The sequence below is a fragment of the Babylonia areolata genome, chromosome 8, assembly GCF_041734735.1.
Source record: "Babylonia areolata isolate BAREFJ2019XMU chromosome 8, ASM4173473v1, whole genome shotgun sequence".
NCBI lineage: Eukaryota > Metazoa > Mollusca > Gastropoda > Neogastropoda > Buccinidae > Babylonia > Babylonia areolata.
This window is the reverse complement of record NC_134883.1, coordinates 15,447,067-15,467,259: the sequence shown is the minus strand read 5'-3', so window position 1 is coordinate 15,467,259 and position 20,193 is coordinate 15,447,067. Positions and strand designations below refer to the sequence as shown.

General features: G+C 40.9%; 1 protein-coding gene across 1 annotated transcript; it reads right to left on the bottom strand.

Moving 5' to 3' along the window:
• Positions 1-3,187: 3,187 nt before the first annotated feature.
• Positions 3,188-20,067, bottom strand: LOC143285055 (uncharacterized). Its single transcript, XM_076592242.1, has 8 exons — positions 19,883-20,067; positions 17,925-18,193; positions 16,299-16,362; positions 14,502-14,632; positions 12,252-12,370; positions 9,622-9,754; positions 4,202-4,298; positions 3,188-3,626 (listed from the first exon to the last, which is right to left on the bottom strand). The coding sequence occupies exons 1-8, from the start codon at positions 19,956-19,958 to the stop codon at positions 3,553-3,555; spliced, it is 963 nt and encodes a 320-aa protein (XP_076448357.1). The 5' UTR covers positions 19,959-20,067; the 3' UTR covers positions 3,188-3,552.
• Positions 20,068-20,193: the final 126 nt, after the last annotated feature.

Genomic DNA, 20,193 nt, shown 5'->3' with positions numbered 1-20,193 from the left:
ACTCGAAATACGGTTAAACTGCATATTGTTATTTTATGTCTTTTGTCTATCTGTGTCACTGTGGAGTGATGGCCTAGATGTAACGCATCCACCTAAGAAGCGAGAGAATCTGAGCATGCTGGTTCGAATCACGGCTCAGCCGCTGATATTTTCTCCCCCTCCACTAGACCTTGAGTTGTGGTCTGGACGCTAGTCATTCAGATGAGACCATAAACCAAGGTCCCGTGTGCAGCATGCACTTAGCGCATGTAAAAGAACCCACGGCAACAAAAGGGTTGTTCCTGGCAAAATTCTGGAGAAAAATCCAGAAGAGCAGAACGAATTTCACACAGAGCAATCTGCTGTGATAAAAAGAAATACAAATACAAACATCTTCAGTTTGCGATTTCATGCCAATCCTTTAACTGTGATTTTGTATTGCACATGTATGGCTGTGATGATGTATGGTTTCCTCCAAATAACCTTTTAAAGGTTTCCATTGTTACTGTTGTCTACTGTGATTACTGATTGTACGCATGGGTTGCCCCAGGTTGACATCTGAACAATTTATGTCTTTTATGTACACATGTTGAATGACTGAGATTTTCATGTTTAGTTTATGTGTTTTACACAGCAAAAGAATTTCTCTTGTTAAGATAATAAAATATTCTCTGTGTGTGTGTGTGTGTGTGTGTGTGTGTGTGTGTGTGTGTGTGTGTTTCAATATAAATCAATTACCTGCAAAGTTAAAAAAAAAAAACCACCCTAATTTTTCCTGAGTCTGGACACTTTAACCTATAGGTTTCCAAAAATGTCCTGATTTTCCTTGAACTAGGATATGTGTCTTAAACTTTTGGATTTTCAAAAGGAAACCTGGAGTACTTATGAGCAGTGTAAGAGTAATGCCACTGAAACTGGCACAGAAAACCCCCCAAAAAAACCCAAAACAAAACAAAACAGCACGTCTGCAGGAGAAATTCTAACGACAGGAACATATAATGTACAAGTAGTTTAGTTTTTTTCTGTGAAAAGACATGAAAAGTACACATTAAAGCAGACATTCATCATAAACTGCAGATCAGAAGAGCAGGTTAAGAAAGAGAAAACAGAATTTCCGAGGAATATGTGGGAACTATTTGATATAAATTTCGTTTCAGTTTTTAGGGCATCCAGGAGTCATGACCTGGGTGCGGCCTGGCCCCCTTTGAGTGTAAGGAGTTAAGGGCCGAAACACTTGACTGAGGGGGGCTTCTTCTCTGAAGACCTTGTACTGTCCAGCTCTCCCTAGAGTTTCTTATCGCTCAATTCATAAACTTGGGAAGGGTGTGTAACTTGTCATTATGCCTGGAACATACATATTGATATGTTGAAGCTCGATTTGTTTGTTTGGTGGTTTTTTTTGTTTGTTTTTTTTAATACATTTTAAAAATATTTTTATGCTTCTTTTGTTTGACACTGCTGGACTGAATTTGTGATTCAATGTGTGTGTGTAATCATAATGTCTTTGAATTTAGCTCTTGGAACCCTATCTTGTTATTCTGGCATAATACTGATGGTAACTTGTAATTAGATGATACATTTCATTATCTGTAATTACTGTAAACTACACACCTTTCCCCAAAACTGTTAACACCACACACAAATGCACACACACAATTAATTCTATAAAAGAAACCAGTAATTCAAAATGTATGCACGCAGAACTCCACTTATTTGTGAAAGCATGCACATAGACTCACTCTCATAAATGTATATACACATCCTCACTCACACTTCCCTTTCTCACACACACACACACACACACACAAACCACGTACATACACCTCTCTCACATGCTGAAATAACCACAAATGAATATGACTGAAAAACATGTACACTTTTCATTCATTTGTTCCCAAGAACAGAAAAAAAACACTTAATTCTTCAACAATCCTTCTGAAACATACAAACTGAACACAACACTTCTTCCCCTACCACCTCCTTTTCCTAACCGTTGTTCTGAGAAACAACTATGCAAATGTACCTGTTAAGCACATCATATCTACTACCTTCCTCCCACACAAGTTACGCATCAGTCTTCCACAGCTACTCTACACATGTCACAATAGTGGATAAAACGAACTCAAATGCACTGCTAACCTTTTACTCAGCTCGTTGTTTTGCACAAACTCATCCAATCATTAAAACAATGTATGACATGAGTAAAAGTTTTAAACAGCTAAAAATGTACACAATCACATCACCAAACATCTCTGCACCCAACACTGTCTAAAAAAAACAAACATTCTGCTCATAAAAACTGTAAGTAACTGAACATAATAAACAAAGGCATGTATAACACTTAAAATGTCCAGGTACATTTCCCCCACGTAACCAGCAAGAGGAAAAAGAATAATTGGCATCAAGGGCAATCAACGGGAGAGGAGGGGGAAAGAAGAAAGGGGGTGGGTTGGTGGTGGTTATTTCAGCAACAACAACAAAATCTGAACCCAAAACAATGTCAATGAAACCAAAGTGGTATTGGTGGTGGTGGTAGCTGTAACTGTACAACAGATGGTGGTGGTGTTAATAGTAACTGTGGCAAAAGAAATCAAAGATGCTTTTCATATATCTTGTTTAATTTAGAGTTGTTGTTTTTATAAAAAAGGTCCCCATAGCTGTTGTGTTTTTTGTTGTTGTTTTTTATAAAAAAAACAACAACAAAAAACACAACAGCTATGGGGACCTTTTGTTATGCCAGCTAGTTATCAAGACAAAATGCTGGCAAAAAACAACAACTAAACAAGAAACCTTTGTTTACTACAGCTGAATTATCTCAACCAGTTCCAGTTACATTCCTGTCTGTAATGACTCAAACAGCGGGTTATGACCAAGGTAGATCTATCAACTTATGACCCAAACTACAGAAGACGTATTCTCCACACTTGCCTTGTTTCGGTCATTATCTCAGCTCATTTAAAAAAACAACAACAAAAACACACAAAAAACAGATGGGAAAATACAAACGTAAATAATCATCTTCAAATATGTTCAACTAAAGTCATTCAAGGACAAGAGAATCACGTTAAGTACAATAAAAATCCCAAATACAGCATTTTCAATGATTCAGCAACTCTCCAAAAATATATACCACTTCACAAACTACGCATGTACAAATAAAAGAGACGACGTGAGAAACAGGCCATTGAGAATCAAACAACAGACAACAGGAAAAAAAAACAAAGATTGGTGTTAGCCAGTAACAATGACAAAATACTCAGCATCAATAACAAAACAGAGTTGGTAACAAAGACAAAATACTCAGCGTCAGTAAAAAAACAAGTGTCAGTAACAAAGACAAAATGTTTGGCGGAAGAACAAAAGAACAAGAAACCATACGTGGTATGAAGCACAGACGATTCCAAGAAACAGCAGCCAGCAGACAAATACCATCATTGAGGAACAGGTTTCTTTCGGGGGTGTGGGGAGGGTTGGAGGGTGCCATCAGTCAGGCAGTTCAAATGTCAAGATGGGGAGTGAGGGCCTGACGCCAGCAGCCTGGCAGTTTGGGGGTCCATATATAAATCAGAGACGTCACGATGCGGAAGAGGAGAACAAAGACCGCAAAGGAGTGTGCGTCTGTTCCACCATGAAGTTGTAGTCCGGCTCTGAAAAAAGGAGGTAGATGACTAGATCTTTACCTCTTTCTATGTTTACATGAACACTGGAATAGGATGGAAAAAATGCACCCTGAGCCACCTCCCCACGATGCAAAAAACAACAACACAAAAAAAAACCCAAAAAACAAAATAAACAAGTACTGACTAGCTATGTTCATTCAGATGGGGTGCCAACCAGTGGTACAAAGCTTATCACAGCCACAGATGTGCCAAAACACATTTATCTCAAAATTCTATCAGTATCTTTTAAATCCTGCTGCATTTCTTCAGGAAGCACAATTTTTGTCAGTTTGGTAGTCAAGACAACATAAGTATTATTTTTCAAACACATGCAGTTGTCTTAAAGAAATACATAGTAATCACTAGCTTACCTTGAATAAAATTATGAGTTACACAGAAGTGCGTGCGCACACACAAACACATACAAACGCACACACGCACAGACACATACACACATATACAAACACACACACACACACACAAACGCACACACACTCACACAAACCAACCATAATCATCATTCAAAGACAAAACAAAACAAAAAAACCCCTCAAGATACAGACCTTCATCTGCATTGATGAAACCATGTCGAATGAGGAAGTCGAGAATGATGAAGGCACAGTTGGGTTTAAAGTTGTCCTGGGTAATCAACTCTTTCACCTGTTGCAACATACAACATACATCCCCATGTCATTTTATCATGCCACTGATATCACCCACCACACGTGTAATCCCCACCTTTTTTATTTTTTTATTTTTTTAAACCTCAGTTCAAGTCTATATAGTCTGCCAGCAGACAGTGAAATTGAAGACAAAAGATGAGAATGAAACGGGCATAAAGCTAGGAAATAATAATAATAATAATTATTAATATTATATTTATATAGCGCTGAATCTTGTGCAGAGACAAATCAAAGTGCTTTCGTACCAGTCATTCACACGCATGCATAACTCTAAGACTGGAAAAAAACAAAAAACAAACAAAACAACTGAAAACAAGGAAGAGGCCGGGGAGGGAGGCTATTTTGGGAAGAGGTGGGGTTTAAGGCCAGACTTTAAAGAGCTGGGAGTGGAGACCTGACGAAGCAAAAGAGAAAGTTCATTCCAATTACAAGGCCCAGAGACAGAGAAAGAACGGCGGCCAACAGTCGAGTGTTTGAATCTGGGTATGCCTAAACAGAGTGGATCCGAAACTGATCGTAGAGAGCGAGATGGAGTGTAGAGGTGAAGACAGCCACAGAGACAGGAAGGGGGAGATTTGTGAATACATTTATAACATAGAGTGCTGATCTTGTGTTTTATTCAAGCATCACCAGACAGGCCCTGACAAGGAACCCCTACCAAGGGACAAGACAGAAAGGCTGACCGAGAAACATGTGACAAAGAGACCTCCAGGCAGACACCAAGATGGGCATTATCGACAGAGGTCAAGGCAAAAGATAGGGTGACCACAGAAGTCTCTTGTTGAAGGGTGAAAGGCCTAAGGAAGTTCAAGTCCGCTTACATCTCCTCTCCCCAGTCCAAACCACACTTCATGTCCAGTATTTCGCTGACGCTGAAGCAGAGGTGAGCAGCTTCGTTAACTATCATAGATTTCAGCTTCAGTTTTGAGAAGGCATCAAAGCATTTAGACTGACCCATATATACTGCACCAGACCTGCTTAAAAAAAAAAAAAGTGTGGGAACAACAAACATTTACCTGACCTGTGCACAGACCCAATATGCTGATCATAAATATGTGATGGAACACAGATTTCATGTTAAACAAAGACAAAAAGACTTTCTTTTTTAAGAAGATGGTGCAGCATACTTGGATCAGTTTGCATGCTTTGACACCTCTTTGAAACTGAAACTGGAACTATACTGCTGAAACAAGCCATTTCCACTGATATCAGCACCATACTCTGACATTATACAAGACATAGCAACACCCCATTTATTCTGTCATTCAAAAAATTCAAAACAATGCAGCCCATCTGACTCCATAGTCTTACATACTAATCACAATTCTCCTCACCTCCACACTCTACATTGGCTCCCCACTGAAGCGAGAATTAAATACAAAGTTGCGTGTCTCTGCTGTTCTGCTTTCCACTCCGCAGGACCTAAATACCTTTCTGACCTTATCAGTGTTTACACTCCCTCAGATCTCTGCTCTTCCTTTGGCTGTTACCTTTTGAAACTTCCTCGTGTCAATACAAGAACCTATGGTGAACATTCTTTCCCCTTTGCTGCTCCTCACATCTGGAACAACCTTCCTCATCATATCCGTGCATCTGATTCTATCTCTGCTTTTCGCTCATCACTAAAAACTCATCTTTTTAAAACCTATCTATAAGCACTCTCAGCTTCCTTGTTCTCCAACACCACCCATGTCAGCTCACTTTGGATGCATGAAGAGTGTCATAGGGAGAGTAGGAGGGAGGGGTTTTGAGAAAAAAGTGGTCTAAATGATTTAAGTATTTTGTAATATTTTTCTTTCATGTAAAGCGCCCAGAGCTCCTAGAGAGAAAGGGTGCTACATAAATGTACATTATTATCATTATCATTAATATTATTATTATTAACATAAGAAAGTAAATGTTGATGCGTTGCACTCATAACTGTATGCACTACAAACCCTGAACCCTGTGAAGGGCAGAACGCCATGGATAGTGCATTTCAAGAAAATGGACCGATCTATTCCTGGCTCAAATTGCTGAAACATGGTTTGTCTACATTTGCTGCATGGGTGACCACATTTGTCAAGAAATTAATATTGTAGTAACTCCAGACACTGAAAAATAAATCAACATTTCGATACCACCGGATAACACCAAATCAATACTGTGGTGCTGTACACTGAAAAGCTCCTAATGAGCTTCAAGGATGTTTGCAAACAACCAAATGAGAAAATGTATTTCAATTATGACTTTATGTTAACTATTGTACTAAGACCAAATGCACAAATGAGCAAGGATGTGAAAAGATGTTACTTCTCACAAAGGCCCCTGTAAAAAAAAAAAAAGAAAAAAAAAAGAAACATTGCAAAAAGAAATGTTACAGTAGAGAACAAAGTACTCTCATCAAAATGAGAAATCATTTTGTGAAACCAGACGAGACACTGAAAGCTAACAAGAATCAAAAGATAAGGAAGGATTCTGTCAATGTTTTGTTTGTTTTTTTTTGGTTCAGTTGGTGATATATTCTGTAAACAAAAAGAAAACACTACACAATGTCCTGCAAACATCAAAATACTTGTGATAAATCTGTTTTGCATCACACAAAAAACAAAACAAAAAAAACAACAACATATTCTCGTTTCAGTACATTGTTATGTCACTGGGAAAGACACTCTCCCCCTATTTTCATCACTCCATCCAGGTGTGAACGGGTACCTGAATTCAGCTGGGGACAATTAAATTGATGGAAGGATAGCACTGGGACCCATCTTCCAATGCCAAGCCCTTGACACAAAAGGGATATGAATTTTTCGCCCTAATGGACCGGGACCCATCTTCCGATGCCAAGCCCTTGACACAAAAGGGATGTGAATTTTTCGCCCTAATGGACTGGGACCCATCTTCCGATGCCAAGCCCTTGACACAAAAGGGATGTGAATTTTTCACCCTAATGGCTGTAAAAGGCTATGGGATTTTAAACATTCTCTTCTTTTTTCTTTAATTCCTGTAAGCAAATATGATTTGACAATCCATTAAGCACTGGAGGGACAGCACAGCCCTAGTCAGGACTGGCAACACAAAATCTTTTCTGTCAATCCATAAACAAAAGCCACAAGCACATCTAAAGGGAAGCAATCCATCTTCACACTTTCCTGAAAGGACAAAAAGCACTGACATGCGTTGTTTCCCTGTCAACCGTCTCATTAAGCAGAAGATGCATCCAGGAAATAAAACTGATTTACATAATGTAAGTATTCATTGGCTGGCAATGAGTTCACCATTCATCAGATAGGCTGGAGAAACAATTCTCTTGTCATTCTGGAGCCAGTTGCATCGCTCGCACGGAAGAGCCAAGTATGGTCATAACCCGCCACTAACTGTGTGTAGTATGGAAATGACCAATGGCATAGTTCGGTCAACGCAGGCATTTAGTCACGTGTAACTGTCAAAAAGTTAGAACCAAGCAATGCAACTGGCACCTAATCTCTATGTACAGTAGTGCTCTAAGGACAAATGGACATCATAGGACGAGAAATTAATTGTGAAAATTCATCAGCCAAGTACCTTTTTTTTCCTAAAAAAACAACAAAACCTCACTATACACTTGCATTCATGGCTAGAATATTAACTATAACTAACTGCGGAAACTGTAAAATTCAAAAGAGACGACCAGAATATCATGAAAGGTGTTCAACTATTTCCAAGATAACAGGAGAAAGGTGGCAGAATGGTTAAGATGCTCGACTGCCAATACCGAGTCTGTGAGGGTCTGGGTTCGAATCCTATTCTTGCCCTGGAAAATGGAACTGAGGGTCAAGTCATTCAGATGAGACCATAAACCAAGGTCCCATGTGCAGCACGCACTTGTCGCACTGAAAAAGAACCCATGGCAATGAGAGTGTTGTCCTCTGGCAAAATTCCATGGAAGAAATCCTCCTTGATAGGCATACAAATACATATGCATGCACTCAAGGCCTGATGAAGCGTGTTGGGTTATGCTGCTGGTCAGGCATCTGCCGAGCAGCTGTGGTGTAGTGTGTATGGATTTGTCCGAACGCAGTGACGCCTCCTTGAGAAACTGAAACTGAAACCAAGATATGGAAACAAATCACTGAAAATAAAACTATCAAGCCCTGCTCCTTTCTCCACAATGTGACCAACCCCTTCCCCATCAAAAGGGCCAAACAGCACAAACACACAGGTATGGACTCAATCCCACATACACAATATCTCTAAACCTGTCAACATTCTCAAAACTTGAGTATATTTATTTGTAATTTTGTACGTCAAACAGTGAATCCCTGTCCTCGTGTATACTAAATGGCTGCGAGACTGACATAAGCTGACAGTTGGGCCAAAAGCATAGGAACACTCTTGTCATTTGAGAAGAACAAAGACTCTCATAGGAGGCAAGATTGCAATGGCTCTTAGTGCAGCAGGCTTGGGGACCAGTTGGCCTTTGGGGACCATCCCAGAGCTGACTGTCCTAAAACCCTCCTGGCTGAAAGAGTATGGATGTAATTTGGGCAAGACACTCTCCAGCCCAGACAACCGGGACAGCAGTTGCCTACTCTGCTGCTCTGATGGCCGTAGTTGGACACGACTGACTATAATACGTACTTTATAGAAAATAAACCAGTGTCGAGTCTTGAGCTGTTCTCGTGCTGAACTTGGGTTTCCCTTTCTTCCCTACTTTCATGCACTCTGATCTGTCTCCAGCATCAACAAAAATTGTAAAATGAATGCAGAAAGAACTGAGGTGAAGGACTCAACCCTGGAAGGGGTTGTTCACTGCACCAGACTTTCAATCCTGGCTGCATCTGGTAGAGATTTTTTAAATTCCAGATCAACATAAGTACAAGCCTGCTTGTGCCTGAACCCTTTCGTGAATATACACATGCATACCATCAAATATGCATGTCAGATATTCCATAATCCATGTCGGTGTTTGGCAGGGCATAGAAACACAAACATACCCAGGGCTCAGAGACTGACATAGGCTTACAGTTGAGCCAACAGCAAAGGAACAGCAATGGGAATTCATTTACAGCTAAGTCATTTGAGTAGGACTATGACTCTCAAACTAGGAGGCAAGGTTGCAATGGCTCTTAGTGCTGAAGCCTTGTGAGCTAGTTGGCCAACACACCCAAAAAGTGGAGTAAGGCAGCCTCAATGGCAGGATAAACATGGCCATACAATTAAAAGCCCACTCAGACCTGTATGGGTGAACATGGAAGTTAAAGCCCACATACAGTAAAAAAAAAAAAAAAAAAAAAAAAAAAAAAAAACCTAAAAAACCCACAGAATAAGAGACAACTCACTCTGTTTATGGACACCAGTTCAAAGCTCTCCACCTCCCCATCAGAGTTGACAGGCTCAAAGTCCTGTGGCAGCTCCAGGTCGAAGATGAACTCACATTCTGGCATCACCCCCCTCTCGTCTTCCGCAACATAGCTGGGGGAACACAGAATCAGAAAAAAAGGGGCTTGCAAAATCTGTCCATGAACTGTCTTTCCCCTTCCCTTCCCTCCACCTCATTTCTTTCAACCCATCACTGGCTTATCTATATGGGCCAGATAACACAAGTGATCTTTGTTCTACTGAGTTCACTTTGTGGAAATAATTTTTCGTAAGTCAACTCCACAGACTTCATTAACATTTTTTTTTTTTTTTTTACAGCTAAGCAAATTTAATACTACTATGATTGCTTTTGCAACCCTACAAACCTGCGACCTGTGAAATGAAATCAAGTGATATCCTTGAGTGAATGTTATTTAGTTCCATTCACTAACCAAAACACATGCACATAAGCAATCTTAATACGCTCAGTCACACAGGTATTCTTAGATAGTTTTTTTTTTCTTATAACTTATAAGATACAATTTTCTAAGGACTGAACAAGATAAGTGAAGGAAAACTACTACAAGTCAGCAACCCTTCTACCATTTTGACAATGATTTTGCAATGATTCTTTGAAGAGAGTGAGAGAGGGAGGACAACATCAAAGAGTGGACGGGCCTGCCATTTGCCACAACTCAAAGGGCCGCTGAGGACCGAGGCAGGTGGCGCGAGCTGACCAGGCAGTCATCCATGGTGCCCCAACGACCCACCCACGGGTCAAGGGATAGATGAGATGATGAGATGAGATGAGAGAGAGGGAAAGGGAACAAGGGTGGGAGGGAGGGGCTGGGAGGGGGAAGGAGAGAGAGGGCGAAAGGGAAGAAGGGCTGGTTACAGAGACAAAGAGATGAGAGAAAGGGTAGAGAGACAGAGAGGATGTAAGGAGAGAAAGGAAGTTTAATCCTTCAAAGACATCAACAGCAGCCCTTCTGAATCGTCTCCACTGACGGCCGAGCAACATTGTGAAGCAAAACACATCACATAATATGCATTACTCTTACAGTATAACGACAATTTTCTTTGATCAACATTTCCATATTCGCTGTCCAAAACTACGTTTACAGAGTTACCAACTTAAAAAAAAGAAAATTAAAAAAAAAAAAAATACTGCCAAGCATAGGAAAGAAATATAAGCTTCATTTATCATGGATGCATATAGCCCTCCGACAAATATGAACCACATCAGGACTGAAAACACAGTCAATATTGATGCAGTAAAATCAGGAGAAAAAAAAACACCTGGAAAAGAAACTTGTACGCAAGTCAGTCAAATTCAAGCAGGAAAATAAGCTTATCTCCTTAATCTATCAACATATCTGAAACAGATGCAGCATGCCAATCGTTTTTCTTCTTCATTCTGCGTATGTATTGTGTATGTATGCGGGAGGTATGTGTGGGAAGGCTGGGGGATGTGGACGCATGTGCGGTGTGTGTGCAAGTGTACGCCTGTGCGTGAGTGTGTGTGCTTGTGTGCATGCTTATGTGTCTGCTCATGCAAGTTTATGCATGCATGCGTGTGTGTCAAATAACTAATCTTATAAGCAATGAAAATGTGCATTCACGCACACAATACATGATTCTCCCCACACAGACATCTACAGATCCATGTAGACTCCAACATCTTTCCCCACCACCCCCAAGACTCAAACACCTTTTCCCACCACCCACAAGACTCAAACATTTTCCCCACCACCCCAAGACTTGAACATTTCCCCACCACTCTCAAGACTCAAAAAGCTTTCCCCACCACCCCCAAGACTCAAACACCTTTCCCCACCACCCCCAAGACTCAAACACCATTCCCCGCCTCCCCCAAGACTCAAACACCATTCCCCGCCTCCCCCAAGACACGAACACCATTCCCCACCACCCCCAAGACTCAACACCTTTTCCCACCACCCCCAAGATTCAAACACCTTTCCCCACCACCCCAAAACTCAACACCTTTTCCCACCACCCCCAAGAATAACACCATTCCCCACCACCCCCAAGACTCAAACACCTTTCCCCACCACCCCAAAACTCAACACCTTTTCCCACCACCCCCAAGAATAACACCTTTCCCCACCACCCCCAAGACTCAACACCTTTTCCTGCCACCCCCAAGACTCAACACCTTTCCCTGCCACCCCCAAGACTCAACACCTTTCCCTGCCACCCCCAAGACTCAAACACCATTCCCCACCACCCCCAAGACCCAACACCTTTTCCCAACACCCCCAAGACTCAACACCTTTTCCCACAACACCTTTTCCCACCACCCCCAAGATTCAAACACTTTTCCCCACCACCCCAAAACTCAACACCTTTTCCCACCACCCCCAAGACTCAACACCTTTTCCCACCACCCCCAAAATTCAAACACTCTTTTTCCCACCACCCCTAAAACTCAAAAAGATTTCCCCCACCACCCCCAAGATTTTAACAGCTTTCCACACCACCCCCAAGACTCAAACATCTTTCCTCACAACCCCCAACGACTCAAACACCTTTCCCCACCTTACCCCCCTGCTCCCCCCACACCTCCCCGCCCCTCCCCCCGACCACAGACCTGATGGTGCCCACAGGCTTCATCTCCTCCAGCAGCTCCTCATCAATGGAGGCCTCCTCCTGACATTCCTTCCAGGCACACTCCTTCACCCCCATCCCTGCTGGCAGTCCTCCAGCACACTGCACACACACACACACAGGCACAAACTGATTTCTTCTGCTTCAGTTTCAGTTTCTCAAGGGGGCATCACTGCGTTCAGACAAATGCACATAATATATACGCCACACCACATCTGCTAAGCAAAACGCCTGACTAGCAATGTGACCCAACACGCTTAGTGCATGCATGTATGTTTGTATAAATTACACACTGGATTTTTTCTACAGAATTTTGCCAAAGGACACCCTTTTGTTGCTGTGTGTTCTTCTTCAGTGGATCAAGTGCATGCTGCAGATGGGACCTCGGTTTATCATCTCATCCAAATGACTACCATAAAAATCGGGCTATTGAGCACATCATTAGAAAAGCCGCATTCCATAAATTTTATGAAAATTAGTCATTTATTCACACATAAACCGCAGTGGTTTATAAACTGCTGCAAATGTTACACCAAAAAAACAAAAACAAGACAAGAATAAAAATGTCTCAAAATTAGCCACAGAAAGTGAGAAACTCAAAAGACACAGTTTAACTACCTTCAGTTTGAAAGCTGCATTGTAAGCATGGATCATGTTTTTGGCATGATAGAAGTTGTATAAACAAGGGCTATCAACTGAATGTGTGCATAAAGGCCATGTGTAAAGCGAACAGTTAACATCAGCACACTTTTACAGTGACTTTTGAATTCACGAAGTCATAACTAGTTCTGAAACCTAATGTGAATTTTAAAATAGACTGGAGACTGACTGCAACACTTGATTTGACCTGAACATGTCATCGGGAAAACCCACAACATCGGAAAAACATCCACTAGCAAGCTGCATTGTTATTTTAGCTGCAAGGGTCATAGCTGAGGGAAAAGGTTGCGGCTAATCGTTCAAATTCTACAGTAGACGTTCAAGTTGACTTTCCTATCAAACTTGAGAGAAAAGGCAAGATCGTGGACCAAACCCAGACCCTCGAGGATATTGCACTGACATAAGCATCTCAACTATTCTACCACATTCTTGTGCCTCACGTTCCAGTGGTTCTGATACATTTGCGTATTGTATTGTATTGCATTGCATGCTTTTGTATTGTACTGTATTGTAGTATATTACTCTTTGTCACTACAGATTTCTCTGTGTGAAATTCAGGCTGCTCTCTTCATGGAGAGCCTGTTGCCATAGCGCAGCACCAGAGCGCCAATCAACATTTTTTTTCTGCCTGCAAGTGAATTTGTTTTCCCATTAAAGAGGATTTTTCTACAACACTTTCCCTTTTGCTGCCATGGGTCCTTTTATGTATGCTAGGTGCATGCTAAGACTCTGGATCTCGATTTATGGGCATGGTCCCCAATGCTGTTTGGCCTCATGATGACTGAACACTGATACCTTCTTGCTGACTTGTTGGGACTGAGATTAAGCTCAGGTATGGCTGTGTATGGAAATTCATAACAAGTGATGTGAGAGTAGATCTCTACTAAAATGCCACATGAAAGAAGGATCAGCTTACAAACAATACAAAAAAGGAAATTTTCTTCCTAAAATTACGTTTTAAGTAACATACTTACCGTGACCCACTAGTGCAGACTCTGGCAGGGGTCTGATTCCTGTCCTGTGCAAACTACTACCCACCTATGCAGAGAAAACGAAAGTAGCTACGGCCGAGCACCTCCCGAAGTAGGTTACCTCCCCTGTGTATCCCTGACTAGCGCCCTCTTTTTAGAATATTTGGTAACCAGGCTTTAGTTGTTGCATTTACTGTGGAGCTGTTTCCTATTTTTTAAATAAAAGTCCTACAGTACTTAGAACTCTCAACCCACAAACCCAAGAATTTCAACCAAAACATTTCTTGCTTCTACTATCCTTCCTAATATAGCATTATGTAATTCAGCTACTCTCTATGAAAGTTTTCTTGATTTCATTTGTTTTCTTCCCTGATTCTTTTTTTTTTTTTTTTTTTTGCCACTGTTTATGAGACAATCTATACAGAAAGTAAGCTGCCAGTGTCTTCAGGATCAAATAAAAGGGCACACAGCAGAAGCTATTTACTGGTAGAAAAATCACAACAGGTTTCTATTCATCTGCCTTCAAATTAATGACCATCACAATATCAAAGACTGTTCATGAACCGAGTTGAGTACAGTTCCAAAAACAAGGTCAAACTCACCAAGTTGTCGTACATGCCAGGGTAGGTGGTTTTTTCTGGGTTTCTCTTGCCCAGCCACATCAGCATCTCGCCCGAGTCATTGTATGTGTAGCCGTTGATGTGCGTGCCATAGGTCACAATGCCGAGCAACGCTGAAAACATGTAAAATGTATGCACACATCACACAAATAAACATACAATTCAGTCACAAGCACATGCATAAACAGATAAGCATGAGCATGGATGGATCAAGAGTAGTCCTGTACTTTCCCCAGACACAAAGAATGTTAGTGGCCATTGTTCACAATTCAGTCTTGCATAAAGTAGTAACTTTACCCCTGAAAGAAAACCCCTGCTTCTTGTAAAACAGAAAGTACTGGAAAACAAAAGTGAGGCACTGGGAAAGAAATTTCCTTGACTCTGAAGAAGACTGAAGTCTAATTAAAGAAGGCAAAAAATAAAGACACACATAAGACAGTGTGAGAAAGATTTTTCCTTGTACCGTGGGCTAAGTAAAAATCTAAAGTTTTCTTTAGAGTCCAAAAGATTTCTTTTGGAAAAAAAGAACGTGGGAGATGCTGGCTGGTGTGGCACTGGGCATTGGAACATGGAGCAAGATGCAAGTAAGGGACATGGGAGATGGAAAAAACAGAGAGACGTGTCCTAAGTACATTAAAACAGAACAGGCACCACTGAACACCACCGAAGTGACTCAGCAGCAGTGCAGGGTCTCCTCTGGTGTGTGGCCTCCTGGCGACCTAACATCGATGGTTCCCTGTGGACTGCCGACGCTGGAACTACAACGGACAAACCCGGGTGTGGCCGTGTATGGGGGAATCTAAATGAGCGGCGTGGGAGTAATGCCACTGAAACGGTGCAGATGACGGGGCAGCAAAAAAAACAACAAAAAAAAAAACCCCACCAAACAACAGAGAGACGGGACATGGGACACACGACAAGGGAAACGGAATAAATGATATGGATCGAGGGAAGTGGGGCTGTGACATAAAAGAGGTAGGACATGCCACACAGAAGGATGCACAAGAGGCATCGGAGGCAGGATACAGAAGATAGGACAAGCAAGGTCCGAATTTCGAAAGGGGACAGGGGAGCGGAAAATGGGTGGAACATGAGACAAAAGTAGGACATCAGGCGCAGGACACTAAACACAGGAGACAGGACAAGAGAAGTAAACACTGGAGGTGGAACTTAGAACACAGGAGGTGGGATAAAATCTGGGACATGGGACAAAGGTAGGAGATGGAACACAGGATACAGGACATGGGACATGGAAAAAAGGGCTTGGGACCTTGTTGTTGTTGATGTGTGTACAGTAAATGTCAAATGGTGGGTACGTGAAGAATCTGGGTGTTTCCTTATTTGGGGAAGCTTCTTGGTTAATTTCTCTGTAACACTGAATTACTTGTTAGCTGCAGCAATCACCTTCTGAAAATACAAAACTGATTTAACAACCAATATATATACCAAATACTAGTTCTTGTCACACTGTTACAAGCGTTACCAGGTTGGGCATCCCCTCATTAAGCACCCATCAATTGATGTGAGGAAAAAACTGCCTCATGAAAGTGCCTGAAAAATAACAGTAAAAACAAATTTTTATTTTTATTTTTTTAAATCATGATTCAAAACTATTTCAGGCACAATTTTACCCATTTCAGTTTTTGCCTTCAGTTCTATGACACTAGTAGTAACAAAGAATGCATGAGTGAAAGGACGTGAAAGAGACAGACAATATAGAACCTTCAGGGCCAGAGAATGGGAAAGAGCAAGAAGGAAAAGACTGTGTGTCCGACTTACGGGAAGCTGCTCTTTCCACTTCCATCAGAGTTTCACTGGAGAAGGACTTGGAAACTTTGTATTTCTGAAATTCAAACAGCACTACAGTGAAGAAAGGTGCAGACAAAGAACTCACAGTACACAACAAGAAAAAAAAAAAGAAAAAAAAAAAGGAAAAATACAACTGAGATAACTTGCTCACTTTGGATCATTCTTTTTCAGTTTCGCAGATGAACACAGTTTTTAAATGCCTTCATCTGTTGTTCAGTGGTTGTTTGCTTTGGATCATTCTCTTTCAGTAACATGGGTAACCACACAAAAACTTTAAAATACTTTCATTTGTTGTCCAGTGCTACCTGGCATTCAAACTGAGTTTTCTTGATAACAAACAGAACCAAAGAACACCTTATCTTATTCTTACAAATATACATACACATACAAATAACATACAAACACACAAACTTGTAGACTATCATGAAAAGAATAAAAAGACATTGTATTAAAGAAACGCACACACGCATGCACGCACACGCACACACACAAACATACACATTTATAGCATCAGTATGGCAACCATCAGTCTCAAAAGACTATAGTCTGCCAACACAAAACTGTATGAAATTTACCCCTCTTGGCAGCAATCCACTTTTTTTAAAGTTATACTGTGTCCAATATTAACTAAGCCAATGTAATAAGAACAGCTAATGTATTTATGAGTGGTATTCACAATTGTGTTAGCCATGTGTGTGACCTGGTTTTCTGTCAGTCAGGACACAGTTTCTCAGAAATAGTGCCTGCCCTCTGTTTTGTGCCACATTACTTCCTTCTTTATTACAGGATATAAAGATAGATAAACAAATAGAAGGTTAGATAGATAGACAGACAGATCAGAGTTTAGGTTTTGTTCAGGACACCATGGGTCTTTTAGACCACAAAAATCAATGGGTCATTTTACAAACATTAATGGGTCAGAAAAACAACCACTTGTTCTTGCCTGTGGCGCCCCCATTGGGCCACCCCACATGCCCAAAATTTGGAACTCAATACCTATTTTGTCCATAACACCCACTGGTAAGTGAAATGGTGTGATAATGATGTATACCCTCAATGCCCAGCTAAGCCCCAACTACAGAACAGGTCATCTGTTCTTAAGTGTAAAGCTCTCAAGAGTAAATCCCCTGGATTTCGTCTATCGTCCATTGGTGGGAATGCACATGACATATACTAATTTGTGAGGCACAAACGTTTAGTCTGGCTTGACTTCTGATGCATTATTTATGAATAAATTTCATCATTTCTTCTCAAAGATCTGATGCTAGTGTTTTGTATAATTTATGCTGATCAAGTGCCTGTCAGTTTTTATTCAAATGCAACTGGTGGTAATGAGGTCAGGTGTAAGTGAGATTAAAATAAAACATTTGAATTTAAATCATATTCAAATGAACAATAATCTGAACACATCTTTACCAAGTTTTTTGTCAACAATTTTAATGTTGATTCATTATTATCATGGCCCTTAATTAGGCCATCCTTTTTGTCCAATTAATCGTATCCCATACAGCCATAGCATGTATTGTTCACAGTCTCCGTTATCTAACATTGATAAACAAAGTTTATAAACTCTCTCTCTCTCTCTTCTCCACCTACCTCATCGTTCCATGCTCTCAGTGTGACAAGTTCATTGCTGCTATCTTCCTTCAGCTTCTCCATCACCGTGCTGACTGCTGCAGTGCGTTCCTCGCAGGTTTTCAGGCTCTGCGACAGGTGGACCCCTGCAGGTCTTTTGTCGCTGGAGTCTTGTCCCACGACATCAAAAACTTCTGGAAATTTCTGGAGCTTTGCTGCCACTGCGGGGCGCACCAAACCCAGCTGGACATCTCCAATGAAGAACCCCACGCAGCTTTTCTGTGAGGACCCTACACAGAGAAATATAAATGAAGAAAAAAAAAATTTAAAAGAGGAAAACTACTGGCTGGCTGTGAATTTTTTCAATTATTTTTTTTTTTTTTTTTTTTTTTTTTACAAATCTTAGGTTTGTTTACTGTGGTACTGTTTCTGCATACACTTGTTTTATCTAATTTGTTTGTTTTTTGTTGTTTATGTCCTAGGCAAACTGAAAGCACACATACAGTAAACGGGAAGTTTATAAAGACTGTAGGTTGTAAAACAACACTCACTTTTGATAAGAACCATCAAACATCTCATACCATAGGTCTGTCTGCTGGGAGCATGTTAACTGGAAATGACAGTGGATGTCCTGTAATTTTTTTTCAACATCACTAGGTGAGTTTGGCAATATTATCCATAAATTTCTACCTCAGTTTTGTTAATTGCCCATAGGTGTTTATATCCTTTTCCACCAACTGTCGAACAAACTTTTCACTTAAATTTATCTGGTATGTTAATTTCTGTCAGTTTGCATAATTCATACCACAATCCATGATGGAAAATAACATATATAACTATGTGTCTGCAAAATGGGAATCCCTTTTGCTTACTGAGGCACAGGATATGGCCATATCTTCTGCTCACTTGTTGGCAATGTTTCAGCCACAAGGTCCAAAATGCCAGACTGATATCACAGGGGATGAAACTTTCAAAAGTTTATTCGGCATGCCTTCAAAACTGATAGAACTGGTGAAGCTGCAGATAGAACAGTCGTCCTGTGATCAGGATTTTCATTTAACACTAGATATTTTTAATCATGTTTTCAACCACACTAGACCGTTTCATGTTGTTGAAATTATGCCAGATAAAATCACAATGACTACTCATCATTTCAGAAAAAACACTGCTTCCTAAATCTGTTACAGCTATCCAGGATCAGCACCAACATGCAGGTACTTCAAGGTCAAGGTCAATGCTGCTGAATGACAATGCTGTTCCCCATAAAGCAAAGGCGGAAACTCAATAACTGGATGCACTTCAACAACATGAATTGCTCCACCCAACCTATAATCCAAACTTAGCACATGACCTTTGGTTATTTCCAACTTTGAAGTCTGCTCTCACCAGTTACCGTTAATTTTTTGTGTATCCAACTTAAATACTTCACAAGAGCCGTAAACTCACAACAGCATGGCATGCATTCTTTGAATACCATAACATATTCCAGAAGTTGTTGGGGAGGTTGCAAGATTGTGTGGGCAGTCTAGAACCTTGTTTCATTAAAATTTAAATCAAGCTTTAACTGTTGGTTCCTGTGATATGGAACGTCCAGTCTGTTAAATCACCAGACCCTTGTATTTTCTTGTTTGTATCTAACTGTAAAATAAAATGCACAACAATGATGATATGATGACGGGAGGTGGGGGAGGGGGTGGGGTGGGGCGAAAGGTTGTGGAAAGTCTGCATACCTGTCAATGTTTGCACAAGTTTTCAGTTACCAGCTGACATGGTCTGAAATTATGCGTATTGCTTAAAAAGTAACTATGTAACGTATTCGTGGATGTAAGCGCCCGAGTGTATCAGTCAGCTGGTTTTCATTTATTTGCTTATTTATTTATTTTTTATAATAATCCCAGAGCCTCAGTGGTCCAAAACAAACGACTGACGTCACGGAGTGTATGAAGTATGCTCTGTTGAAACACCAGAATGATACAAACCTTCGTAGAAATAGCGGTTGCACTTTTTTGCCAGTTTACGTATACCGGCAGAAAAGCTATCACCACCGTCAGCCATAACCGTTAATGTTGCACTCAACTTCTGGAAAGGCACAGAAGTGAGAGAATTTTTCAGAAAGCGGCCGCTTGAAACACCGGTGAGCAAAGTCAAGCTGGCGACTACTCTTACGCTTCCTCGAATGAAAGCCATAAGCATTCTGTCCCCTTGCCTTGTGGCAACATGCTGACCCCGTTCGGAACTGGAGGAGAGTTCAAACTCAACCAGTATTGGTATAAAGCTGTACCAGTTCTGG

What these genes read in the sequence shown, in the direction of transcription:
- LOC143285055 (XM_076592242.1), bottom strand. Translation starts at nt 19,958, where the DNA reads ATGGCTGACGGTGGTGATAGCTTTTCTGCCGGTATACGTAAACTGGCA. An exon ending in CTGGCATGTACGACAACTTG is followed by an intron (nt 12,371 to 14,501) that starts GTGAGTTTGACC and finishes GTGTGTGTGCAG; the next exon opens with TGTGCTGGAGGACTGCCAGC. An exon ending in AAGCCTGTGGGCACCATCAG is followed by an intron (nt 9,755 to 12,251) that starts GTCTGTGGTCGG and finishes GTGTTCCCCCAG; the next exon opens with CTATGTTGCGGAAGACGAGA.